The following is a 27,454-nucleotide window of genomic DNA, read 5'->3' as shown; positions in this document are numbered from 1 at the left end:
CATGCTTCACTCAGCCAATGCCAAGCAAAGATACTCTCTCCAAGTGGCTTTTGATGCTTTAAGTCGCAAACCAGATGCCACAGTATTCTACCCACACTGCAGGGCTTGTAATATATAGCACAACAGCTTGATGTATGCAGTGTCAATTTGCTATAAATGTTACCCCACTATAGAGGTTTCAGTCTAAACAAGGCTTGGGGGTCCAGCACTCAGTTTGTAAAGATTTCTTCAATATCTCATTCATCAGTGGTGAAAACCATTGAAACAATGTGTGTTTCATGAAATAACAGAGAAGGCTCCAAAAAACAACTGAGAATCAAAGTGCACAGCAGGTGCTGGGAGTTCAACTCAGCTGTAACATGTGGCAGAACAACTACAATACATGATAGCCTGACTAGACTCCTTCCAATGAGTATGCATAACAACAAAGCTCACGTCACCTGAAGAACACTATTGCACTGCTCGTCGAAATATTGTGCATAAAATGGAATCAACAGCTTGGCTGTATACCTGAAGGCTCACTGCACCATTAATGCACGTTTTTTGTTAATGTGTTAATGTACACCTTGCCTCATTACACACCTTTGAAGATTCTACTTCTTAATGGGATCAACAGAACAGCATGATGAATGAATTAAATGTCCCATGGAAGAGAGCAAGAAGAAGACTTTGTGTGCAGCTAATTCAAAAACATATTCCATTCCATTGTGACAGGGAGCTATAGCAACCAGTTTCGATTTACAGCAACTAGTTTTGAATTATTTCAGAAAAAACAGTCTTGGTTGGTTTTCACAACTGAGACTGTTTTTTTTAATAACTCAAAATTCAAGGTGCTATCATAATTTGAGGTGCCATCTGGCATAAGATAAACAATCAATGGCTCAGGAAGGACAATAATAAGTGAGGAAGCTAATCTGCAAATGCGCGTGGCTTTTTGAATTGGAAATATAGTGCTGCTGGTGGTGGTGATGATGATAAGTTTGATAGTTGCAAATAGTAATATTTCCATCAGTAGAAAAGTTCAGAACTGCAGGTAGGAGCCAGAACTCAAGAGTCACCCTCACATTATTATATGACAAAGAATGCTCCTTAAAACATAAAAATGAAAACAATAAATTTTTGAGAATATAATGTAACTGGATAGATAAAATATCTACTCACCAAGCTGCAGTAGAACACACACATAAAAGAAAGTTATAATTAGGCCAGCTTTCAGAGCCAGTGTCTCCTTTTTCAGGCAGAAGGGTTGAAGAGGAAGGAAGATGGGTGAAGGAAAAGGACTGGAGAGGTCTAAGAAACAGGCGTAGATTTTCGAAAACTTCCTGAGAACCGCAGGTCAGGGGAGACTTACTGGACAAGACAAGAAGCCAGGTAGGAGCCAGAACTCAAGAGTCACCCTCACATTATTATATGACAAAGAATGCTCCTTAAAACATAAAAATGAAAACAATAAATTTTTGAGAATATAATGTAACTGGATAGATAAAATATCTACTCACCAAGCTGCAGTAGAACACACACATAAAAGAAAGTTATAATTAGGCTAGCTTTCAGAGCCAGTGTCTCCTTTTTCAGGCAGAAGGGTTGAAGGGGAAGGAAGATGGGTGAAGGAAAAGGACTGGAGAGGTCTAAGAAACAGGCGTAGATTTTGGAAAACTTCCTGAGAACCGCAGGTCAGGGGAGACTTACTGGACAAGACAAGAAGGAAAGACTGATTGTTGGGGACTGCACCGGAGGAGATTTGAAAACCTGAGAGCTTAAAGGTGAAGACAGGGTAACATGCAAGACAGAGATTATTGGTAAAACACCCTGTGTGAGTTAATAAGAGTGTAAAGCTAAGTGTATTGTACATAACAGAGGTGGGGAGGGGATGGCAAAAAAATATGTAAAAAATAGAAGATCTAGAAAACTAAAGTGCCAAATGGTAAGTGTGGTGAAACAGGCACCAAGATCACGATTGTCATTTTGTAGAGCATGCTGCCAGTATACACCCTCTGCCTATGCCCATTAATCCTAACGGATAATTTGGTGGTATCATGCTGATATAAAAGGCCAAACAGTGTTTACATAACAGCTGATATATAATGTGTCGTTTCACAGGTAGCTCTCCCGTTGGTAGTATATGTTTTGCCTGTTACAGTGTTGGTATAAGTGGTGGCAGGAGGGTGCATAGGGCAAGTCTTGCAGTGGGGACAGTCACAGGTTTAGGAGATGTAGGGTAGGGAGATGGGTACAGAAGGAACATAAGATCTGACCAGAATATTGTGGAGATTAGGAGGGCAACAAAAAACTATTCTAGGTGTGGTGAGCAAAATCTCAGAGTGGATCTCATATCAGGGCATGATTTTAGGAAGTCATGGTCTTATTGAAATGGTTGATTAATACATTTCAAACCAGGATAATACTGAGTGACCAGTGGTGTTCTCCGAAGGTTTTCTTTTTTTTCTCTTTTTTTTTTTTAAAAAAAAAGGCATCAGCAGTACCAGGATTGGATGTTATGGCCTGGGAAATCTGCTTTTGAACTAGGCTACTGGGGTAATTATGTCCAGTGAAAGCTGAGGCAAGTATGGTGGTGTAGTGCTTTAAAGAGTCTGCATTGGCATGACTACCACCAAATTATTAGTTAGGATGAATGGGTGTAGCCAGAGGGCATATACTGACAACATACAATATCCTGTATCAGAGCATGCTCTACACCATGTCAATCATGACCTCGGTGCCTGTTTCACCATACGCACCCTCTGGGTTGATCCCTCAGACACCAGTGTCTCAGAACTCTGCAGGTGGGAACTAGGCGCTATATGTCCTTGTTTCTTGCCACCCACCTAACTTTAATTTCCTCCATCTCAGCATTTCTTCACAGTAACTACTCCTTTCTTATCTCCGCTTTTGTTTTCTACATCTTTCATTTTCTTAGCTCTCTACTTTTTGCCACCACCCTCCCACCTCTGTTATGTACAATGCACTTAGATTTTCACTCTTATTAACTCATACATGATGTTTTAGCAGTAATCTCTGTCTTTCATATTACCCTGTCTTCACCTTTAAGCTATCTGGTTTTCGAATCTCCTCCGATGCAGTCCCCAGTAATCAGTCTTTCATTCTCATCCCTGCGGTTCTCCAGAATCTACCCTTTCTTCCTAGACCTTTCCAGTCCTTTTCCTTAACCCACTTCCTTCCCTTTCAACCCTTCTGCCTGAAGAAGGTGTCACTGGGTCCAAAAGCTTGCCTAATTATACCTTTCTTTTAAGTGTGTGTTCTGCTGCTACTCGGTGAGTACATTTTTTATTTATCTACTCCTTATAATGTTTTATTAATGGAACTATCTGTTGAAATGGAAAGGAAATATAACAAATTTCTGTTCAGTGCAATCTATTTACCTTGACTGGCTACTTTTACAATGAGACAATATTTTATTCAAATAAATATAAAAATCTTATAGCCATGTAAAAAGTAACATGAATATGAAGGATACTTACATACTTTTGTATTGCTCTTAAAACCCTATCCATTAAGTCTGAGATTCCTGGAGACACTGAACGGGATACAGCTACTGGAGTTATGGCACTAGGCTGTGGAGTCCTGTACAACAGTGCATACAGCGTTTGCAACAGGAAAGCAAGGAAAGCAAGTCCAGCAAGCACAGTTAGAGGATCAAATCCAGATCTGGAAATAAAACTTCCCGATATAAGTGACAGTCCATATTACACAAACACTGAAACATCAGGCAACATTAAATCTTAGTTTTTGTAATGATACAGTAAACTTTATGAAACCACAAGGAATTACTTTACTTAACATCAGAAATAATTAAAGTATATATGGGGTGAAGGAAAAATGCCACACTTGTTTTATTCCTCATCCCAATTCAAGACAAACTATATCTAGCAAAACCCAGCCCCACCAATAGGATTAATAGTTCTGCAATTTAAAAAATGAGACTCTGGCAACACTGTAACTGCATGTAACATGGCCAAGAATAGCTGGCATGAACTATGCACTGTGCTGCAGCTGTCCCATTAGCAGTGCAGTGGGGAACAATACACAGACTCACTGGTATTCGAGTCACATTTGCACCTTACATCATTTTTTTTAGTTAAAGCACCAAACTGTATCCCATTTACACCTCCACAATGTGGTATCTTTTGTATTTCTTTCTGTAACTGTTACCTTTACTTAAACATTAAGACATTACATGAACTTCTCATAGATGGAAATGATCACTTTGTTTTATCCATGACACAAATAAAGCCAGTAGAAAATTATAGTGCATACAGTAACATCATCTGTATCCAGTGAAGAACAAAAAACATACCAGGTAGGCTACACTAGGTTGCACATATGCTGTGCACAATAATTCCATTCTGTACATTTGATGTTCAGGCTTATCTTCACACAGCCGACATGTACAAGTATCAGCAATGTTCACTTTAGAGAAGTGACCATCTTTCATTAGCATGTGGGAGGACGACGGTTCAATCCCGTCTCCGGCCATCCTGATTTAGGTTTTCCGTGATTTCCCTAAATCACTTCAGGCAAATGCCGGGATGGTTCCTTTGAAAGGGCATGGCCGATTTCCTTCCCCATCCTTCCCTAACACGAGCTTGCGCTCCATCTCCAATGACCTCGTTGTCGACGGGACGTTAAACACTAATATCCTCCTCCTTCATTAGCAAGCACTTTACCACTTGCTGAACCATACTTTGCTGGACCCCACGCAACACACCTGCATCCACCACTGCTGGAACACCATGCACATGAGCTATTAAGTCATGTAAATCCATGAGTGGAGTACTATAAACTTGTTCCTTTAAGTGTTCCCCCAAATAAATCTCTCATGGATTAAGGTCCAGGGAACTTGGAGGCTAGGACACTGGACCTCCCTGACCAATCACTTTCTCTGGAAACACTTCATTTAAATAGTTACACACATTCATTCCAAAGTGTGGTGCTGCATCATCATGCTGAAACGTTAGCTGTCACTGAATACCAAGTGGAACATTTTGTAATGCATCAGACAAGAAACGTATGGTGTAGAGGAGTATTCAGCTTGTCTGGCAATAGGTAAGGTCTCAAAAGCACTCCTCCCATGATTCCAGCCCACAGGTTTATGTGAAAGTGTGCCTGAAAGCCATTTCATGAGTTACATGTGGGTTGTGTTCTGACCAATAATGGCTATTGTGGAGGCTGAAAATACCTTCACAAGTGAAGTTAGATTCATCAGCCCATATTACATTATTTATAAAATGTTCATTATCTTCCACTTGGTGCAAAAGCCAATCACAAAACTGCACTCATTGAATGTGGTCTTTTGGCCACTGATGTTGAGTTAACATGCAACCACACGGATGCAGTTCTTCATCATGCAACACTTCAACAACCAGTCTTTGAGGTATCTGGAACTGCCTTGCAATATCACAGGTACTTCGCTAAGGTGACTGATGAATGGTATCAACAATCAAGACCTTTGTTTATGTAGTAGATCTAGTCCTCGGATGACCAATGTCCATTACTTGTGGACAAAGATTACCGATTTCCTGACGGCATTGCTCTAGGTGATGAAATGCATTCTTATTGGTATGGCATCTTTGAGGGTACTGTGCAGCATTGTACCCCATCAGGAAGCCAGCCTACATGAACTTTACAGGATCAGTTATAGTTGTGCACTGCGTGGTAGTAGACACATGCATGTAGTTTAATGAATGCCACTGCCAAGCAGTAGTCTTCTGCCATGTGACAAAATGATGTCCTACTTATAAATGATGAAAACTAGGGAATGGACCTCTAAAAAATAAAAAAAATGAGCCTGTCAAGGATTCATACCAAAGCTCCATGGTGGATGTGAGTTTGACGTCCCAGCAGTCTACTCCATGAGTTACAACGGCTGGTATGGTAGTGTGGAGTGATACACATTCCTCTGTACATTCTGACACTTTACACAATGGGAGAGTGTTGCCAGCTCCTCATTGTCATACATGTATTTTCAAAATTCACCCAATCTGATTTTGCTAGATAAATTTTTGCCTCGATTTTGGATGAGGAATCGCATGCCAACCTCCAAGTGAGGCATTTTTTCCTTCACCCAGTATAAACTTGAATTCACAGAAGCAGAGAAATATTACAATTGTAACATGCTATTTGGTATTTAATAAATAAAGGCTGTTGGTAACTATTAAAAAGTACAGCTACAATAAATAAATAGAAACTACGTGAGATATGGTAGTAGAGAAACACCATTATTGTGTTTGGGAGCAACTGAATTGAGATTCTGTAATTTTGATCTGGACAGACATATTCACTTTCTTTGCAGATGATACATTATTATAACTAACTGATACTTCAAAACCACATTATTATAACTAACGGATACTTCAAAACCAGTCTTAAAAGTTCTGTGAATGTTACTTTTAAGACCTCCTGGATATGCTGATGTTTACCAGACACAGTTTACTAAGAAAGATTTCAGGTATAGGTTAACAGAAAAGACAGTGATGAAAAACAATGACAACTAGGTTTTATAAAATTTGAAACTACTTATTGATAGCCACTGTAATTGTTTTTGCACAATCTTTACTTTCAAAATAGATTGAGCAACAACTTTTGATACTTGTACCACAGAGTCAGCTGCTTCAAGGATATGGTCAAAGCTCAATATTTTCACTGTTTCCACTCATTTGTGTTTTATGGTATCATAGCAACAAGCATCAAGCAAATAAAATCTTCATTATGCACAGAAGTGTTTCTTGAAGAAAATTATTGATACACCCCGAGCCCCTGCTGCTGTATAAAAACACAATATTGTACTGCCCAGTAATTGTACACACAACTCCTGTTGTCAGTCAAAACATGAACCCAATAAATTAATAATTTTTGTTCTCTTTCGATGTTGCCAAGATCTAGTATTCAAAACCCAGTCATTCTGTCAGTTGCATGTGCCTCTGTATGCATGCTGAATTGACACACCAAAGTTAAAGGGCAGCACAGAACTGTACCAAGATGCTGCTTAGTCCAGCATACTTTGAATAAACAATCAGTCAGCACAGGGGAACAGGAGGGAGGCAATATGACTGCCTCCTGCACCTGCCTGCCAAGAGAACTTCTGACAACCTGTCTTGAGAATTGATCATCCAGCAGGGCAGACAGTTTTATGCTGTCTATTCCTGACTCAGTCTCTTTCTAACATTCTGCAGTCTCTCAGGAACATTACTATTCTTTTTAACATCTTTTAACTTCTTACCACCCACCCTGTTCTCCATATGACTCGCATACATGATATTTTTCCTGGAAGATCCTTTGAAACCTGTATTTGCAATAATAACCAAAATGTTTCTTGGTTTTTATGACTTTTGTTCACCTTGACAATCTACTTCTCCCATGCTACCCACATTCTATACAATATATTCCTTCAGATCTATACTTTTTGACAAGAGTAAACATTTTGTTTATTTAATTTTATTGTGAGTTCTTTTGATACCAACAACATTAGAGTTGCTAGGATATGGAACAAGTCAGCATTTTTCCAATATTTAGTTATTTACAATCATAAATTTTTTATAAAACTTACAATAATGGATACAGTAGAGTACAGTATGGTAGATACATGGTAATACTCATACCATCTAACGTTATGTCATAATACATGAAAATAAATAAGGTGCATAATACAAGAATACTTCAGAATTAATATCTACACATAGACTATGATACATTGATATTAGTAGTATCTTAATATTGGAAAACAAATTAATCTTTTATGACAAAAAATAATTTATATTTATGCTTGCACTAAATCAGGCAGCTCAGTTGTACAATAAAATGCTCATTTATGCTAAAAGAAATCCACTAATTGAGTACAATTAATTTTGCAACAGGTATTTTTTCAATTTAGTCTTGAATTTCAGTGTTTTAAGAGAAAGACTTTTGATGTCTTCAGCCTCATACTACGTCCATGATATGCACTATTGGTTTTGAAAAGAGAGTGGGTTTTGCTAATGTAACATACAAGGGAGAATATGTACTGAGACATCAATGTAAATAGCTGTCATCCGCAGAAAAGGTTCCTGCATGAGTGTCTTGATTGAACACTACTCATAATAATAATTACAACTATTCTGAGCAGCAAAATTTCCTTTTTTCCAAGGACTGGCTACCAAAAAAGATGATGCCAAAAGATGACAGTGCTTGGAAACTTGGAAATACCCAAAGTAAGAAGCTTTTTTTCCCTTTGTGTGTAGATGATGCAATTATAAGGGAAAAACTGCAGCATCAAGCCTTTTTGCTAGATCTAAGATGTGGAAGGACAGATTTAATTTTCTGTCAGTAAATACACCCAAGAGCAATTCACTATGTATTTATGTCCACTTGTACTTTCTGTGTCACATGAAAATGTACATAATGAGTTAGTTGACATTCAAAATGAGTCAATTACAGATACAGAAATCAAGGATATCGTTAAATACATCGTTATCAGAAGTTTCCAGGTGTTTCCTTGGTGTTTTACCCACTAGAAGAGAAGTTTCATCTGCATAGAGACAAATAAAAATAGCTCTGTACAAAAAGAGATATATTATTTCAACATAATTTGCATCAGTAAACACTTTTATTTATTTTTTCTGTATCTGCACAGCAGTGAGTTTGCCATGAATGTGAATGTGTCCAGGTTATCATTACATATGTTCACGTATATATTAAATTACGAAGGCGGATCAGAAAGTAACCTCCGATTGGTCACAGTGCGGGTTGTGCGGGGAGTAGCGACGCCATCTGTGCGTTCACGCACTCAACAGGTGCAACCAGTGGTTGCTCAAGGTCAATCCCTCCAAAACCCAGGCGATCATTGTAGGCAAAACCACCCCTTCCTTCCGCCTCCTTGATTTCTACATCACCATCTATGGCCGTCCTATCGCCCTCACTCCGACCCTTAAGTACCTTGGCGTCACCCTCGACCGTCGCCTCTCCTGGACTCCTCACCTCCGGACAATCCAAGCCAAGGCACGCTCCCGACTCAGTCTCCTCACACTCCTCTCCGGCCGTACGTGGGGTCTGGACCCCTCCACCATCCTCCACACCTATAAATCCCTCATCCGCCCTGTCCTTTGTTATGCCCATCCGGCTTGGATCTCCGCCCCCCCCCCCCAACTTTTATAACTCCCTCCAAATCCTTGAACGCCATGCTCTCCGCCTCGCCTATCGCATCCGTCTCCCCTCCCCTACACGGATCCTGTACGATCTCATCCCCTTCCCCCACCTCCTCCTTTTCCTTGAAAGGATACGGATCCTGTACACCTCCCGTAAACTCGATCCTCCTCACCCGCTCATCTCCCCTATCCTCTCTCACCCCCGCCTGTATTCGCACGTCCCACCCGGTCTCCATCTCTCCACCCTCCTTACCCTCTCCCAAGGTGGCTTCCGCCAGCTCCCCCTCCCTGATGATGTGCTCCTCCCCTCCATCTACCCCTCCTATCAACTTTGACCCTGCCCCATCCCCCACTTCCGGTGTCCTTTCCTTTAGGCGCCCTCCCTCCCTTCTCTTCCCTTCCCTTCTCTTTCCTTTTCCCCCATCCCCTCCATCCACCCTTCTTCCCCCGGGCTTCCCCTCCCCCTTCCTCCCTCCCCCCCCATCACCCCTGCCTGTGGTATCTCTGCTCTCCCCTCTCGCTCTCCCGCTCCCCTTCCTCCTCCTCCTCCTCTCTTGGCAGGTCCCCGGACTCGCACACGCATAGTGAACATTCGCGCGCCGGAGGTCATCGCCATTAGTGTCTCGTGTGTGTGCCTTCGTTTGTGTTTAGTGTTTGTTCGCCGAAACGCCGCCACTGATCACGTGTACCATCGCCATCATCTCTGTTTTGTGCGCCGTGCCGACTAGTGTCAGTGTTGTTTTCTCGTCAGGCGTGAACGGCTCCGTGTTTTTTGTTTTTTGGTGTCCACATTGTTTTGCCTGCCATTTTTGATTGTATTCTCTGTGTCCCCTCTATTTATTACTTTTTGTAAATCTCAAGGCTGAAGAGCGGTGTACTCAGCTGCTGACAGCCCGCCTTGTGTAAGGTGGTAAAAATTACAATAAAGGAAAAAAAAAAAAAAAAAAAAAAAGCACTCAACAGGTCAGTCGGCATCAAGCCATGGTCGAGTGAACGTTGTACCTGCGCTAGTTTAGTGTTTGTGGCAGTTTGAAATGTGTGCTGCAATAGAAAACCCCGCCAAATGTGAAGTGCGGGCTGTCATAAGGTTTTTTACAGCCAAAGGATATTCTGCAGCAGCTATTCATCGTGAGCTTTGTGCCGTGTACAGACCAAGAGTTATGAGTGAAGGAGTTGTCCGTGAATGGGTATGTTTATTTAAAAGTGGACGAGAAAACGTTCATGATGAAGAGAGGAATGGTAGACCATCATTGGTGACTGACGAACGCGTTCAGACAGTTGATGCAAAAGTTCGTGAAAATCGACGTTTCTCAATGTCGGAGTTGTCTACTGGTTTTACACAGATTTCTAAGACTCTCTTGTACGAGATAGTGACAGCAAGATTGGGTTACCGTAAGTTCTGTGCACGATGGGTGCCCAAAATTCTTACCGACCACCACAAAACTCAAAGAATGGCCACTGCGTTAGACTTTCTGTCACGTTATGAGGACGAAGGAGAACCATTGTTAAACAGAATCGTGACCGGTGACGAAACCTGGATTAAGTACGTGAACCCTGAGACAAAAGAACAATCAAAGATGTGGGCACATTCAAATTCGCCTACCAAGCCAAGAAAAGCCTCGCAAGATTTTTCTGCCAGAAAACTGATGGCAACGGTGTTTTGGGATGCCAAAGGGGTGTTGTTGGTTGAATTCATGGAACGTGTTACGACCATTAATCAAGACGTGTACTGTGAAACAATAAAAAAGTTACGACGGGCTATACAGAACAAACGCCGTGGTATGCTGACTTCCGGTATCGTTTTTTTTGCACGATAACGCCCGTCCTCACTCTGCTCGCAGAACAACGGCCCTTCTTGAGTCCTTCAAGTGGGACGTTATCAACCATCCACCTTACAGCCCAGACCTGGCGCCAAGTGATTATCACCTCTTCATGCATTTGAAGAAATGGCTCGGGTCACAGCGGTTTGATGACGACGAAGAGCTCAAAGATGCGGTCACAGGCTGCCTCCAGGCACAAGCGGGTGATTTTTATGGAGAAGGAATTTCAAAGCTTGTGAAGAGATACGATAAGTGCCTCTATCGCTATGGAGACTATGTAGAAAAATAGTGCAAAGATGTAGTTGTAAGATGTATATATTAAAATATTTTTATTTAACTTGGTGTATTTTTTTAAATCAACCGGAGGTTACTTTCTGAACGGCCCTCGTACAATTCGCAAATCAACTGATGTCACAATTCAGCAAATAAAACAACAAATAATCGTTATCTTCACATCTCAATAGTAAAATGTTTACAACTGTGTAACATATGTAGTGGTTGTCATATGACTTATATCAAAGCCATTATTGGTAACCTTACACTCCGAGAAAACTGTATTATTTACAAAAAATTGTAACACTGATTGTGAATTTTTTACTTGTAGCAAAAGTTTACTAGTTCTTTAATGTTTAAACTTCTATGTTAAATAATGTTTTAAATGCTTGAAACATTATTGTGACTTGACACTTTCTACATCCTAGTGATTTCCATTTTCTGTTATTTCACAGAATGTTATACATGGAACATGAACTTCCATTTTCAGATAACATTATTTACTCACAGATGTGAGGAAAGCATATGTACAATTTATTGTATGTAGTGACGGAAATCAAATGTATAAAACAATATAAATTTGCTCAGAGAAACTATTTAAGTTCTGGGAGCAGCAGATTTAGGAGAGGCAGGAAAAAAATGAGGTCCATCCAAAAAGTAAAGGATGCTGGACTCTGAAGGCACCTTAAACTATTCCACCCATTCCCTTCATATAACTGAAAACAAATGCCCAAAGATGGATAGGTAGATACATTCTCAGTTCCATTGTTACATAGTGAGATCATCAAGGATGCAGAAGACATGAAAAAATATAAATACAAAACATAGTAAGGAAAATTCTGACACACAGTGTGTCTGTGTTGACAACTGATAATTATTTTCCAACACTTACTTGCAGAAGTGACATTATTGCAAATGAATATGTGCAAAAGTCAGATTTTACCTAGAACCCACATTATTTGATATTATTAGTAATATACTACATAGAAGTAGTTAATACTCCCTGTACCTTGAACAGACCTCTGCAGGATGTTCTTGAATACATACCACAAATAATACATATTACACATTTGGACTCTGAAAACTTTATTTGGCTTGATGAATTTCCCTGAGATATGACCCAATATGACATTATAGAATGACAGTAAACAAAGGATTATCTATACCTGCTGACATCTGAATTCCAAAATAAAGATTTGTTTAGGCACTTCAGAAGTTCTATGGCAGACTTCTGCCACACTGGAAGATGTGCTGACTCTTTGCACAAGTAGAAGAAAATAATTTCACCAAGTTGTGACTTGCATTGAAAAGCAGACTGTTTGCCATGTTGTTCAAGAATGTTCTCTGAGAGCTTTCCCTGGTGATCCAACAGAGTTCCTGGTGATGATGACTGATCAATAGGTTACATTTGTGGCCTGAATATTAGTTTGTAGTTTGCAACAGTTGTATATATTATTTGTTTGTGATCAAGCCACATGCTAAATAAATAACCAACATGTGATACAATACTCATTCTCAAACTTAGACACATCTAGGTGCAAACCTGTTACTAATTCTGTCTCTTTTTGAACTTTAGGGGCAAAGTGTTGGCTAGAAATTTTTTTTTAATATCCATCAAAATGCCATTAAAGCTCTTCCTAAAATTAAACTTAATTTGCAGTTTGTCACAATGTTTTCATCAGCTGCAAACAAAACAAACTTAGCATCTGGTAATGTTACTGAAGAAAGTTCCCTAAGATTGAACTTTGTGGGACACGACATGTAATTAGTTCCTGTTGGATGATGATTGATTACTTAATACAGGTTACTTCCATACTGCCATCACGTTTCCTGTTAGACATATATGATTTTAACTAACTCTCGTGTGTCCCTGTAACACCAAAATATTCTATTTTAAAGAGCATGAAATATTCTATTTTACTTGAAAGGACATTGTGATTTATGCAGAATAGGCCAATAGCCAGTAATTTCTTGTCTAATAAATTAAATAAATTGTTGTTGTAGGAAAGCTCCGATAGAATGTAAATAGTTTTGGATTAAAGCATTTTGAGTTGTCAATAAGTGCATTACTAGCTTTCAGATTAATCCTTCTATGAGCTTGAGTAAAACACACACACACACACACACACACACACACACACACACACACACACACACACACACACACACACACCTATGGTGCTAGCACTGTGTAGGGGCATAGGGGTGTGCGTATGTGTGCACGCACACGTGTGTGTGTGTGTGTGTGTGTGTGTGTGTGTGTGTGTGTGTGTGTGTGGTTTTACTCTAGGGATTACTCCAAGAGCTACCAAGTTTCCTTTCTATTTGTGTGTGCCTATCGACAACTCCACATTTGTGCTTTTCAGTGAGTGGTCTCCTTTAATCCAAACGTATTTAGGTAAATTTTCTATATGTGAAACAGCATTTTGAATATTAGAACACTTTAGAAACTGAAACTGTGACTTCAACAATACACTATTTGAATTCAAATGGCTACTAAGCAGCTTGTATATTACTTTTTCTAATTATTTTTTAATGATTGGTAGCAAAACAAGAATCACACACAAATGACAACTCTATCTGGACACTTGCAGATTTTCAAACTTTATTTAAATATAGGAAAAATAGAAAATTCTAGTTAGTACTAACTGTGTGATGTTATGTGGTTCCTGAATAAGCAAGTTTCATCTGTTAAATATTTCAGACAAATGAAGGAAACTTACACAATGTCACAATGTGAACAATGAGACACATACAAATAAAATGTTCAATAACTACATATCAGCATTATTTCGACATAACCTTTCCAGTTACGGAATGTAGATCAAAACCTTACACTCATGTGAAAAATACAACCGATAAGAAATTATATAAAAATATACCAATATAATGGAAGGAAACATTCCACGTGGGAAAAATTATATATAAAAACAAAGATGAGGTGACTTACCGAACAAAAGCGCTGGCAGGTCGATAGACACACAAACAAACACAAACATACACACAAAATTCAAGCTTTCGCAACAAACTGTTGCCTCATCAGGAAAGAGGGAAGGAGAGGGGAAGACGAAAGGAAGTGGGTTTTAAGGGAGAGGGTAAGGTAAGTCTTTCCGCTCCCGGGATTGGAATGACTCCTTACCCTCTCCCTTAAAACCCACTTCCTTTCGTCTTCCCCTCTCCTTCCCTCTTTCCTGATGAGGCAACAGTTGGTTGCGAAAGCTTGAATTTTGTGTGTATGTTTATAAAAATATACCATAAGATATACCACAAAGTTATTAGATAGGTAAAAAAAAAAAAAAAAAAAAAAAAAAAAAAAAAAAAAAAAAAAAAAATTCATGTATTGACTCGTTCCATGACCATGGAGACTTCTCCTTAATTTGGTCCCACGGGCGGGGTGGGGGGGACCAGAGAACTTACAACTAAATCTTGAAAGAAAAAAAATAAGACACGGGCCACACGGAACATTATCAAACATTATCAGATCTGAAACAAGCACAAAGCCAGCTGCAAAAAGTATTACCCTTAAGTTGGAAAGTGGACACGTATCTGATGCTAACACAGTGGCTAATACCTTTAATGACTATTTTAGCAATATAGCAAATGACATTATACAAAAAAACTTTAAGACAAGAAATACACTGCTCTGACAATGGAAGATCTCCCAAAGGATCAATGTTTCACAAACAGGTCACACAAGATAAGCTCAGACTGACAACAAGCTCACTAATGAAACTTACATGTGGCATTGATGATATTCTAGGCTGCATTATAAAACAAACAGGGAACTACACTGTTGACCTCTGAAATTTATTATTTATCACTCCTTTTTAACTAGTACATTTCCTGATCTTCTAAAGGTTGCGAAGGTTGCACCATTACACAAAAATGGAGGCACAGACAATGTTAACAACGGTAGGCCTGTAGCATAGCTTAGTGGCTTCTCAAAGATCTTTGTAAAGCTTTTTTACAACAGTCTACTAGAATTTACAAACAAATACTCATTACTATCGAACCATCAGCACGGCTTTAGTAAATCTAGATCCACAGCCACAGCTGTCCACAAATATGTAAATGCAATCCTAAAAGCCATAGACCAAAAGGAAATGGATACTGGAATATTTCTGGATTTATCGAAAGCATTTGACATTATTGATCATGCAACACTACTACACAAAATAGAAAGTAAGGATATTTAAAATGAATAGGTCAAATTGTACATTACTTACTGTCAATAAAAGATTGTTCTAAAACATGACATACAAACTGGAAACATCATAAGAACAACAACATACTCACCAGGGAAAACTTTTATCAAATATGGTGTGCCAAAACAGTCCATATTAGATCCAGTACTCTTCCTTCTGTTTACAGATGATATGAATGACTCTGTTTGTGGAGGACATGAGCATTTTGATAATGGAATCAAATAAAGAAGACCTTCAGTCAACAGCAGATAGGACAATAGGACATTGATACAACTGTCAGACTGGTTTGAATGAAATAAGCTCATTATAAGTACCGAAAAACTTGCAGCAATTAACTTTCACATATCCCATGAAAAGCAACAGAATGACCACCACTTGAAAATAAACAGCAAAAGCTCAAAACTGGTTGATATTGTGAAATTTTTGGGGATACATCTTCAGGATGATCTCAAATGAAAGACACATATTCAGTCTCTAAAATAGGCTCATCCAAACTGTGCCCCTGGAGCGCTAGCGCCCGCGATTGCCCAAGGCCAGTGTCCCGGGCCCATTTGTTTGTTGTTGATATGTGGCCAAGCCGTGTCGCTTAGCTGGCTGTGCAGACCACCCGCCATGCCTCTCCATGCCGCTGAACGCGCACTTAGTACCAAGACAGATTGCTGCGCCAGCAGCGGTCAAAAGCTTTGATACAAAACAAAGCTGTTAGTCAACAGACATAAGGCTACAGTGGATCGAACAGAAAGGGGGAGGGGGGGGGGGGGGAGTAGGAGGAGCGGTGCATCCACACTATTGAGATGAAAATTAATTTCTTATGTACTGTTATCCAAAATCATGTCAAATGTTTAGTATGTCATTGGAACCTCAAGATGGCTGAGCAGAGCGAAGGTGCTTCATCGGTTTTTCTCCTTGAGGGACGAAATCATTACCTTTTTCATAATGAAAAGACGTCCAAAAGAATTACTTTGTGTCCTAAGTGGGTGGTGAATTTGGCTTTTTTCAGTGACCGAACTGGTCATTTAAATACTTTGAACATTTCACTCCAAGGCAAAAATCACTCTGTTGTTGATTTAGTGCAGACGATTCAGTCATTTTCTTTTTTTTTTTTTTTAAAAAAAACTTATTTTGTGAGATAATCACTTGTGTGAGGAGAATTGTGGACACTTACCTGCATTAGACAGCGTTAAAAAAGATGTGGATTTTTCAGATTATGTTCAGATTATTTGCGAATTACAACAAGAGTTTAAAAACATATTTTTGGAGATAACTGAGCTTCAACCGGCCTTACATATATTTGTTCACCCATTTTCCCTTAGGGCAGAGGACATCTGACAAGTGTTTCAAGTAGTGCCGATTGACCTGCAGTGTGATATCCACCTGAAGGACCGCTTTCTTATGTGTAAAACTTTGGATGACTTTTACAGCTGTTTTCCATGAGAGAAGTATCCTCTTTTGCATAAGCACATGGCTGAAGTTCTCTCAATGCTTAGTTTCACATATATTTGTGACCACTTTTTCTCCCTTTTACAGCTTGCTAAAACCAAGAACTGTTCAATACTTTGCGATAAAAATTTGACTGATTCTTTGAGGTTAGTTGTCTCCTGGAATATTATACTAAACCTACACAAAATCATTTCCTCGAAAAAGAAAAATGTGTAAAATGTTAATTGTCTTGTTTTACAATGTTGACTGTAAGGATTAAAGGTATTTATAACCTTAATTATATGTTTTTCATAAGTTTTCAAACTTGGTCAAATAAAATAATTGCATACAAAACAGCAAACTAAGGATCCAATGTCTAAACTCTGAAAAGGAATACAAAAATCTGTAGCACGAAGTATAACAAAGAATATTTACTTGTAACTACTAACAGTAAGAATGAGACTGTATACCCCCTACATAAAATTATTTCTAAAACAAAATATATATGATACTAGTTGATTTAAGAAATTGATATATCTTACAGAAGACGCCTACTGAACATATGACGTGTGTGCATGTGCAATACTAATAGTATCAACCTGTGGGTCAGAAAACTACTAAGTTGTTCTTTGATTGTTGTTTTGGATATTGTCTTCTACAGCTTTGCAGAATAATTCTGCCACACAAACAGTAATTGTTACCTAAACAGTAAATGGTTTGCTTGTTTTACCACTCATCGACCACTTTTACAGAGCTATGCTTCCTCTGTTATTTTGTTTTCGGTGGCTCTGACCGCAGGACAGTCCAACTCAGAGCAGTGCTGTGCGGTATCACTCACTCTGCAGCTGTCTCTCTTGCTCCTATGCCGACACTGGTGACACACGGTCACGGACGGGGTGCTGAACTACACTGCCTTGCGCCCGCAAGGTGCGGCCACACCCGCCGGGTGCAATTCTTGGATGAGCCTGCTCTAAAAGGTAAACTGTCATCTAATTACTATATACTGTTGACACTGAACTCAAGCTCTAATAGTACCGCAGGCATATCATGCACATTGTCAATCTGAAATCAGATATGGAATCATATTCTGGGGAAATTTAACTTTTAGCCAAATTATATTTAAAACACAAAAACGAGCTGTTAGAATCATCTGCAACAAAAAGAGACAAGATTCATGTTGTTCTCTTTTCCAAACATTAAAGATTCTCCACCTTCTGTGCTTGTATGTAAATCAGGGAATAGTCTTTATTAAAGAATATTTAACAACTTCCAAACAAAACCGCTCTGAACATAAAGATGAAACAATAAATTGCAATAATATTCATATCTCTCCTCTCAGAACATCCACCTATCAGAAAAGAGTCCTACATAGTGCAACACAATTGTATAATAACCTTCTCCTCAGCAAAAAAAATTGTAAGAAAAAAAAACCTATTCAAACAAATCTGAAAATCTGATGAACCACAATTTTTACTCTGTTAATGAATTTCTTGGAAAATGAAGTGTAACATGGTATCCTACTCCAAATACTACATCTATCTGTGAAACATAAAATAGCAAACATAAATAGTAAATTGTGTATATGTTATCAGTGTATGTATTGTCTACAGGAATCATTTGTGGGACATTACTAAGATTGAATGTGCAAGCATGATTAATTTCTGTATTGTCTTTTTGTATATATGTGTTCTTATGTACTTATTGCCTAACTGTATTATCTGTAGCAATCATTTGTGGGATATCAATAACACAGTAAATGTTCCTTGGACTGAATGTGAAATCATAGTTAATTTCTGTACTGTTCTTGAGTGAAAAATTTGCAATGATTATCTTTGCATTATATTTTGACTTGTAATTTATAAACGCCAGATATTACAGGACCAAATAAAAACAAATAAATAAATAAATGTCAGAATCATCATTTAAAAATGGTGATTTTATTTAGCAATAGATGAAACAGCTTTCTGGATAGATCCAGTTATCTTCAGCTATTTTGTTGCAAGAACGGTAATAAAGAGTGCAGCTGAGCACATCTGTTTATTGTTAACAGTGACATATTTGGATCAGATAGTTTAGATAAAAGAGAATTCATGTACATAAGGGTGATATGTAGTAAGTCCATATATCTATTCTGAAAAAGCTTGTTCTGAGCCAACTTCAAACACCAAACTCAAAGTTCTTTGAATATATCTGGTCAAATGACGGTTTTGGCAATTATCTCCTTCATGAATGATCTGATTCCTTAGGATTTTCCACTAAATCTCAGTGCAGCATCTGCCTTTACTACAACTAGTTTTCTCTAGTTGTTCCACCTCAAATCACTCTACCTACAGAGCTGTGGATATTTTCGATTGTGACTGAAAATTTACTGTTAGGTGCCAGTCTTTGCACAAAGTATCAACCCTCTACAGTCTGCTACAGTTTTCTATCATTATTGTTTTCCTATTAACAAAAGCATACAATGCTAATAACCTCATATAACTTGCAGCATTATCTAACTTGAAGTCAAGAACATGACACTACAGAGGGTGTCTACTGTCTCCTGATATTCATGGACAAATGCAATGAGCTGAGTTCCACAAAATTGCTACTAGAAAAATCCTTGTTGATTCCTATAGGAAAGATTTTTGATCATAACATATAGGCATAAATCATGTCCCATAATTCTGCAAAAGCTTGTTCTGAGCCAACTTCACACACCAAACCATGCACCTTGCTGTTGGTGGGGAGGCTTGCATGCCTCAGTGATACAGAGAGCGATACCGTAGGTGCAACCACAATGCAGGGGTATCTGTTGAGAGGCCAGACAAACGTGTGGTTCCTGAAGAGGGGCAGCAGCCTTTTCAGTAGTTGAAGGGGCAACATTCTGGATGATTGACTGATCTGGTCTTATAACAATAACCAAAATGGCCCTGCTGTGCTGGTACTGCGAACGGCTGAAAGGAAGGGGAAACTACAGCCATAATTTTTCCCGAGGGCATGCAGCTTTACTGTATGGTTAAATGATGATGGCGTCCTCCTGGGTAAAATATTCCGGAGGTAAAATAGTCCCCCATTTGGATCTCCAAGCGGGGACTACTCACGAGGACGTCATTATCAGGAGAAAGAAAACTGGTGTTCTACGGATTGGAGTGTGGAATGTCAGATCCCTTGATTGGGCAGGTAGGTTAGAAAATTTAAAAATGGAAATGGATAGGTTAAAGTTAGATATAGTGGGAATTAGTGAAGTTCGGTGGCAGGAGGAACAAGACGTTTGGTCAGGTGAATACAGGGTTATAAATACAAAATCAAATAGGGGTAATGCAGGAGTGGGTTTAATAATGAATAAAAAAATAGGAGTGTGGGTAAGCTACTACAAACAGCATAGTGAACGCATTATTGTGGCCAAGATAGATACGAACCCCATGCCTACTACAGTAGTGCAAGTTTATATGCCAACTAGCTCTGCAGATGACGAAGAAATTGACAAAATGTATGATGAAGTAAAAGAAATTATTCAGATAGTGAAGGGAGACGAATATTTAATAGTCATGGGTGACTGGAATTCAATAGTAAAAAAAGGAAGAGGAGGAAATGTAGTAGGTGAATATGGATTGGGGGTAAGAAATGAAAGAGGAAGCCACCTGGTAGAATTTCGCACAGAGCATAATTTAATCATAGCTAACACTTGGTTCAAGAATCATGAAACAAGGTTGTATACATGGAAGAAGCCTGGAGATACTAGAAGGTATCAGATAGATTATATAATGGTAAGAGAGAGATTTAGGACCCAGGTTTTAAATTTTAAGACATTTCCAGGGGCAGATGTGGACTCTGACCATAATCTATTGGTTATAAACTGTAGATTTAAACTGAAGAAACTGCAAAAAGGTGGGAATTTAAGGAGATGGGAACTGGATAAACTGACTAAACCAGAGGTTGTACAGAGTTTCAGGGAGAGCATAAGGGAACAATTAACAGGAATGGGGGAAAGAAATACAGTAGAAGAAGAATGGGTAGCTTTGAAGGATGAAGTAGTGAAGGCAGCAGAGGATCAAGTAGGTAAAAAGACGAGGGCTAGTAGAAATCCTTGGGTAACAGAAGAAATATCGAATTTAATTGATGAAAGGAGAAAATACAAAAATCCAGTAAGTGAAAGAGGCAAAAAGGAATACAAACATCTCAAAAATGAGATTGACAGGAAGTGCAAAATGGGCGAGCAGGAATGGCTAGAGGACATATGTAAGGATGTAGAGGCTTATCTCACTAGGGATAAGATAGATACTGCCTACAGGAAAATTAAAGAGACCTTTGCAGAAAAGAGAACCACTTGCATGAATATCAAGAGCTCAGATGGAAACCCAATTCTAAGCAAAGAAGGGAAAGCAGAAAGGTGGAAGGAGTATATAGAGGGTCTATATAAGGGCGATGTACATGAGTCCAATATTATGGAAATGGAAGAGGATGTAGATGAAGATGAAATGGGAGATACGATACTGCGTGAAGAGTTTGACAGAGCACTGAAAGACCTAAGTCGAAACAAAGCCTCGGGAGTAGACAACATTCCATTAGAACTACAGATACCCTTGGGAGAGCCAGCCCTGACAAAACTCTACCATCTGGTGAGCAAGATGTATGAGACAGGCGAAACACCCTCAGACTTCAAGAAAAATATAATAATTCTAATCCCAAAGAAAGCAGGTGTCGCAGATGTAAAAATTACCCAACTATCAGTTTAATAAGTCACGGCTGCAAAATACTAACACGAATTCTTTACAGACGAATGGAAAAACTGGTAGAAGCCGACCTCGAGGAAGATCAGTTTGGATTCTCCAGAAATATTGGAACACATGAGGCAATACTGACCCTATGACATATCTTAGAAAATAGATTAAGGAAAGGCAAACCTATGTTTCTAGCATTTGTAGACTTAGAGAAAGCTTTTGACAATGTTGACTGGAATACTCTTTTAACTTCTGAAGGTGGCAGGGGTAAAATACAGGGAGTGAAAAGCTATTTACAATTTGTACAGAAACCAGATGGCAGTTATAAGAGTCAAGGGACATGAAAGGGAAGCATTGGTTGGGAAGGGAGTGAGACAGGGTTGTAGCCTCTCCCCAATGTTATTCAATCTGCATGTTGAGCAAGCAGTAAAGGAAACAAAAGAAAAATTTGGAGTAGGTGTTAAAATCCATGGAGAAGAAATAAAAACTTTGAGGTTTGCCGATGACATTGTAATTCTGTCAGAGACAGCAAAGAACCTGGAAGAGCAGTTGAACAGAATGGACAGTGTCTTGAAAGGAGGATATAATATGAACATCAACAAAAGCAAAATGAGGATAATGGAATGTAGTTGAATTAAATTGGGTGATGCTGAGGGAATTACATTAGGAAATGAGACACTTAAAGTAGTAAAGGAGTTTTGCTATTTGGGGAGGAAATTAACTGATGATGGTCGAAGTAGAGAGGATATAAAATGTAGACTGGCAATGGCAAGGAAAGTGTTTCTGAAGAAGAGAAATATGTTAACATTGAGTATAGATTTAAGTGTCAGGAAGTCGTTTCTGAAAGTATTTGTATGGAGTGTAGCCATGTATGGAAGTGAAACATGGACGATAAATAGTATAGACAAGAAGAGAATAGAAGCTTTTGAAATGTGGTGCTACAGAAAAATGCTGAAGATTAGATGGGTAGATCACATAACTAATGAGGAGGTATTGAATAGAAGTAGGGAGAAGAGAAATTTGTGGCACAACTTGACTAGAAGAAGGGATCGGTTGGTAGGACATGTTCTGAGGCATCAAGGGATCACCAATTTAGTATTGGAGGGGAACGTGGAGGGTAAAAATCGTAGCGGAAGACCAAGAGATGAATACACTAAGCAGATTCAGAAGGATGTAGGTTGCAGTAGGTACTGGGAGATGAAGAAGCTTGCACAGGATAGAGTAGCATGGAGAGCTGCATCAAACCAGTCTCAGGACTGAAGACCACAACAGCAACAATTCTGGAACAAATTAGCATCCTTGATGCAGCTTTATAATTATGCATACTTATCTACCAAACCTTGTTGAAAACAAGATTAATGTGGAAGATTAATGTGGAACTTTTCCTAGTCGCTTGAAATGCTTTGTTACACCACAAACGGTAGTAAGTTCTCTTGTAAACTCAACAGAGAAGAAGTGGTAATCCTTTGAAATGTGAAATAAATGGTCATTTTAAGCAAATCAGTAAATATAGACATTATAGATCATAGGCACTTCTAAGTATTTATTATTAGTGTAAGATGGCATTATTTTATTATTTATCTTTATGAGTTAGTTGCTACTCATAATATATAATTAACTTCAAACATAGAAATTTCCAAAAAGCTCACCATAAACTAAAATATTCTTTTGTACACTTGAGAGCATGGGTTGTGCTTACTGCAGCTTTATTAGAGTAGTAGCATACACTGTATGTTCTAGCAGTCCATACCATGTATCCACCTTGTTTCTGCATATCTCTGTCATTATCCAACAACAAAATAAACAAAAATCTAATTTTGTTAGGTCTAGAGATAGTGGAGGCCTGATAAGGTATACCATTACCAATTCTTTGATCTAGTAAGGAGTGATTCAGATGTTGTCTAACATGTATGATAACATATAGATGGATTCTATCATGCTGAAAGTACATTTAATTAATTTATTTATTTACTTGTTCACAATGTTCCGTGGATTATATCAAGAAGGAGAACTTTCAGGGATGAGGAATAAGTCAAGGATACATTAATATGCGCCAAAAGCACCATAGAAACCTAACCTATATACTGCATTAACAATAAATTATCACTATACTGTGTAATGCTATTCACATTTATGCTATCTAAATTGGATCAAGAAAATTATTAAGAAAGCTGCTACCTCCCTATTTACACAACATTTCAATGTTGACTTTTGCAAATGTCATACATAGGTTGAGTAGATTAATATAGATAACACTTGCGCACAGTAATGGTACATACATTCATCTTAATATTTTAATTATATTGCATGCTACAACTGAGGCCAAGTAGATTATAATTCACTGAGTGAACATAAACATTTATATACAAAGAAGGCTTTTAACTCCCTGGAGAACAGCTTTGGTTCACAAGTTTTCAAAGCATGTGGCAGCTTATTGCACCATATCTGCCCATTAATATAAGGGCTATTGTGAGTTACTCTTAATTTTGTCCTCTGCCTGAAGTAGTTACCCTTACTTTTAGTATCATAATTGTGTTTATCACTGCACTTATTTACTTTGTTTTTAATATTCAGAAAAAATATATTGCACAAATACAAGGAATATACTGTTAAATATTTATATTGGACAAAGGTTTCATGACAGGCCTCTTGGGACTTTAGTCCATGCATTTGCCTAATGGCTCTTTTCTGTAATACTAATATTCTGCACACTGGCCTCACATTTGGGAGGACGATGGTACAATCCCACATCCGACCATCCTCATTTAGGTTTTCCATGATTTCCCTAAATGGCTGCAGGCAAATGCTGGGATGGTTCCTTTCAAAGGGCGTGGCCTACTTCCTTCCCTATCCTTGCCTAATCCGATGAGACCAATGACCTCACTGCCTGAGCTCCTCCCCCAAAACAAACCAACCCAACTAATATTCTATTCAGGTGCAGGTCTGTCACACTACCACACAGTTCAATATCATAATTAAGAAATGGATAAACTGTTTCATAGTAAACAATTTTTAGTGTTTAACTTGGGACATTTTTGCTAGCTGACTTACCAGATACAAGCTACTGCTGATTTTCTCACATACAGAAAAATGTGGTTTACCCAACAGAGATTTTTGTCCATGTGGACACCAATAAATATAATTTTATCTGGTTCTGCTAATGTAATACCACAAATATTGTTTATTTCAGCCTTATAAGAACCAGTTGTTTTAAATGTAGTAGCTGGAATTTACTGATGTCGGTATAAGACACTGGTGTAGAAAATCTTTGGTTCCTTCCATCACACCTTTAGTTTCAGCCGAGTGTAACGTCTCAAGGCCTTTTTCATAAAATAAGAGGGAGGTGTCATCAGCATAGGTAACTAGATGTGAGTTGAAGGGTTGTGTCATGTCATTGACATAAACCAAGGCCAAGGATCAATCCCTGCAGTACCCCTTGGATTACTGTATCTCTAGAGGACTGTAAATCTATTACCTTAAGGCCAAGCATCAATCCCTGCTGTAAACCCTGGATAACTGTATCTCTAGAGGAATGGAGATCTATTACCTTATTATCTATTTTACATGAAAGTTTAGTATACTCTTTGTGATTTGTCAAGCAGGTGGTGAGTAACTCCATACATGAGTCCTTGATATTGTACGCCTTTAATTTCTTAATGAGCAACCCATGGTTGACTGAGTTGAAGGCCTTGGAAAGACCTACGAATATGCCTGCTGTCTTCATATCTTGGTCTAGGAGGATGTACACTTTATGGAAAAATTCAGTAACTGCAATAGTTGTCCACCGATCTTTCCAAAAGCCATGCTGTGTTTCTGTTAACAATTTGTTGTTTGTAAAATGAGCAGAGAGCTGAGAAAAGATAACCATTTCAAAAACCGCACTAAAGGTAGGTGTTAGTTTGAAACCTCTTTTGTATTCCCCTTCCTATGCACTGGTTTAACAATGCTTATTTTTAGACTCTTAGGATAAGTACTTTCTCTAATACTACAGTTTATGAGGTACATTAGTGGTTTAAATATTTCTTTTTTACATGTTTGAACTACTAAGCAAGATATGCCACCCCATCCAGCTGAGTATTTGCTCTTTAATGTGAGGATTATCTTGCTTATATCACTTTCTTTAACGTCATCAAATTCAAAACTCACTGCTTGAGCAGTGTGATTTGGTACCTCTCAATACATTTCTAAAGTGTGTGTTGGATGTCCTGTCAGTGACCTGAAATGTTTATTAAAAAGGTTACACAATGCTTTTGGTCCTTTTAGAACATTACTATTCTGTATAATGTATAAAGGTTTGCTGTCCCTAGTTGTGGAGGTTTTTTTTTATATTTAATGATCAGTTTCCAGAATGCCTTGCTCATATTTATAGATTTTCAGATTTTATTACTGTGGAATTGTTTTCTAAGGTTTGAAAGCTCTCCTTTAAAGGTTTTCTTAGTTATGTTATTTTTTTTTTTTTTTAATGTGCAGTTTTGTTGATTTGTACAGGATATCTAAGTCATGAAAATGTGTGTAACAAGGCTGGCTGGAAATCTAAGTTTGTTATTTCTTCCACTCTGACTGTGTATTGGCCCTGTCTGAATTTCTTTAACGGGGCAACAGGAATCAAAGTTTCTCGAAAAGATATTATAAAGCTCATCCCATTTGTTATCTGATCCTTCCACATGGTAAAATCTACCCCACCTATCCTCAGCTAGTTTAATTTTCAGAGAATTGATGTTACTATTGCTTATAACTCATTTCTTTTCAAAAGTTTTTGGTATTGCTTTCACAGTATCATCAGCAGTGTTGTTAATTATTGCATAATCTATCTTGATAGAATCTGAGACCCTGGTATCCATGGTAACTATATTTCTAAGATTGCATGAAGTTAATACATCTACACGTTTCATGTTATATATGTTGTTGGAGTTTGCATCATTGTTAAGGTCTCTGAGTAAAATAAGGTCATTGGGACCAGTTTTCCTAATAATGGTATTGAAGCTGTTGAGAAAATGGATGACATCTACACAAGGTGGTCTGTATGTTCCTATTACTTTATGTTTTACTACACTGACTCCATGCTCTTTTATCTGAATTGCACTACCACTTACTTCTCATATCCCTCTTCACTATACTGCTCAATAAATGTAAGTTTCTTAGGTTGAATATGTTCTCTCAAAAAGACTGCCACACCTCCACCCTTACACTGTTCCCTACAATAAATGTTTACCAGTACATAACCATCTAGTTTATAACAGTTAATTTCATTACATTTTACACCATGTTCAGTTAATACTAACACTTGTGGCAAGAGCTCTTTTACAAATACCTGCAGTATACTGAGTTTCTTTCTAATATACTGCACTCTCAGATGTATTATGCTAAGTGATGCCTGGGTTTCTTCTCTGTTTATACGTCTCATAATGTACATAATCTAAATCACTGGATTCAGGTACAGGACACACGTCAAAATTGTGGTAAAATTTTGCCATAAACATACACTGAAGAGCCAAAGAAACTGGTACACCTGCCTAATATGGTGTAGGGCCCCTGCGAGCATGCAGAAGTGCGCGCAACACAACTCAACTTATCTCTGAAGTAATGCCGGAGGAAATTGACACTGGAGGGAATAGACACCATGAATCCTGCAGGACTTTCCATAGATCCATTACCATATGAGGGGGTGGAGATCTCTTCTGAACAGCATGTTGCAAGGCATCCCAGATATGCTCAATAATGTTCATGTCTAGGGAGTTTGGTGGCCAGCAGAAGTGTTTAAACTCAGAAGAGTGTTCCTGAAACCACTCTGTAGTAATTCTGAATGTGTGGGGTGTTGTACTGTCCTGTTGGAATGCACAGTGGACATGAATGGATGCAGGTGACCAGACAGGATGCTTACATACATGTCACCAGTT

At 38.4% G+C, this 27,454-nt stretch overlaps 1 protein-coding gene across 8 annotated transcripts in view; it reads right to left on the bottom strand.

Moving 5' to 3' along the window:
* The window catches only part of LOC126481111 (uncharacterized), a 132,982-nt gene that overhangs the window by 4,549 nt on the left and 100,979 nt on the right, over positions 1–27,454 (bottom strand). For all 8 annotated transcript variants that reach the window (XM_050104638.1, XM_050104636.1, XM_050104639.1 and 5 more), the window contains one exon: positions 3,480–3,666. In XM_050104638.1, coding sequence (XP_049960595.1) covers positions 3,480–3,666 — 187 coding nt within the window. The remainder of the gene's footprint in view (positions 1–3,479; positions 3,667–27,454) is intronic.

The sequence above is a fragment of the Schistocerca serialis genome, chromosome 5, assembly GCF_023864345.2.
Source record: "Schistocerca serialis cubense isolate TAMUIC-IGC-003099 chromosome 5, iqSchSeri2.2, whole genome shotgun sequence".
Classification (NCBI taxonomy): Eukaryota; Metazoa; Arthropoda; class Insecta; order Orthoptera; family Acrididae; genus Schistocerca; species Schistocerca serialis.
This window is presented reverse-complemented; position numbering and strand designations above follow the sequence as displayed.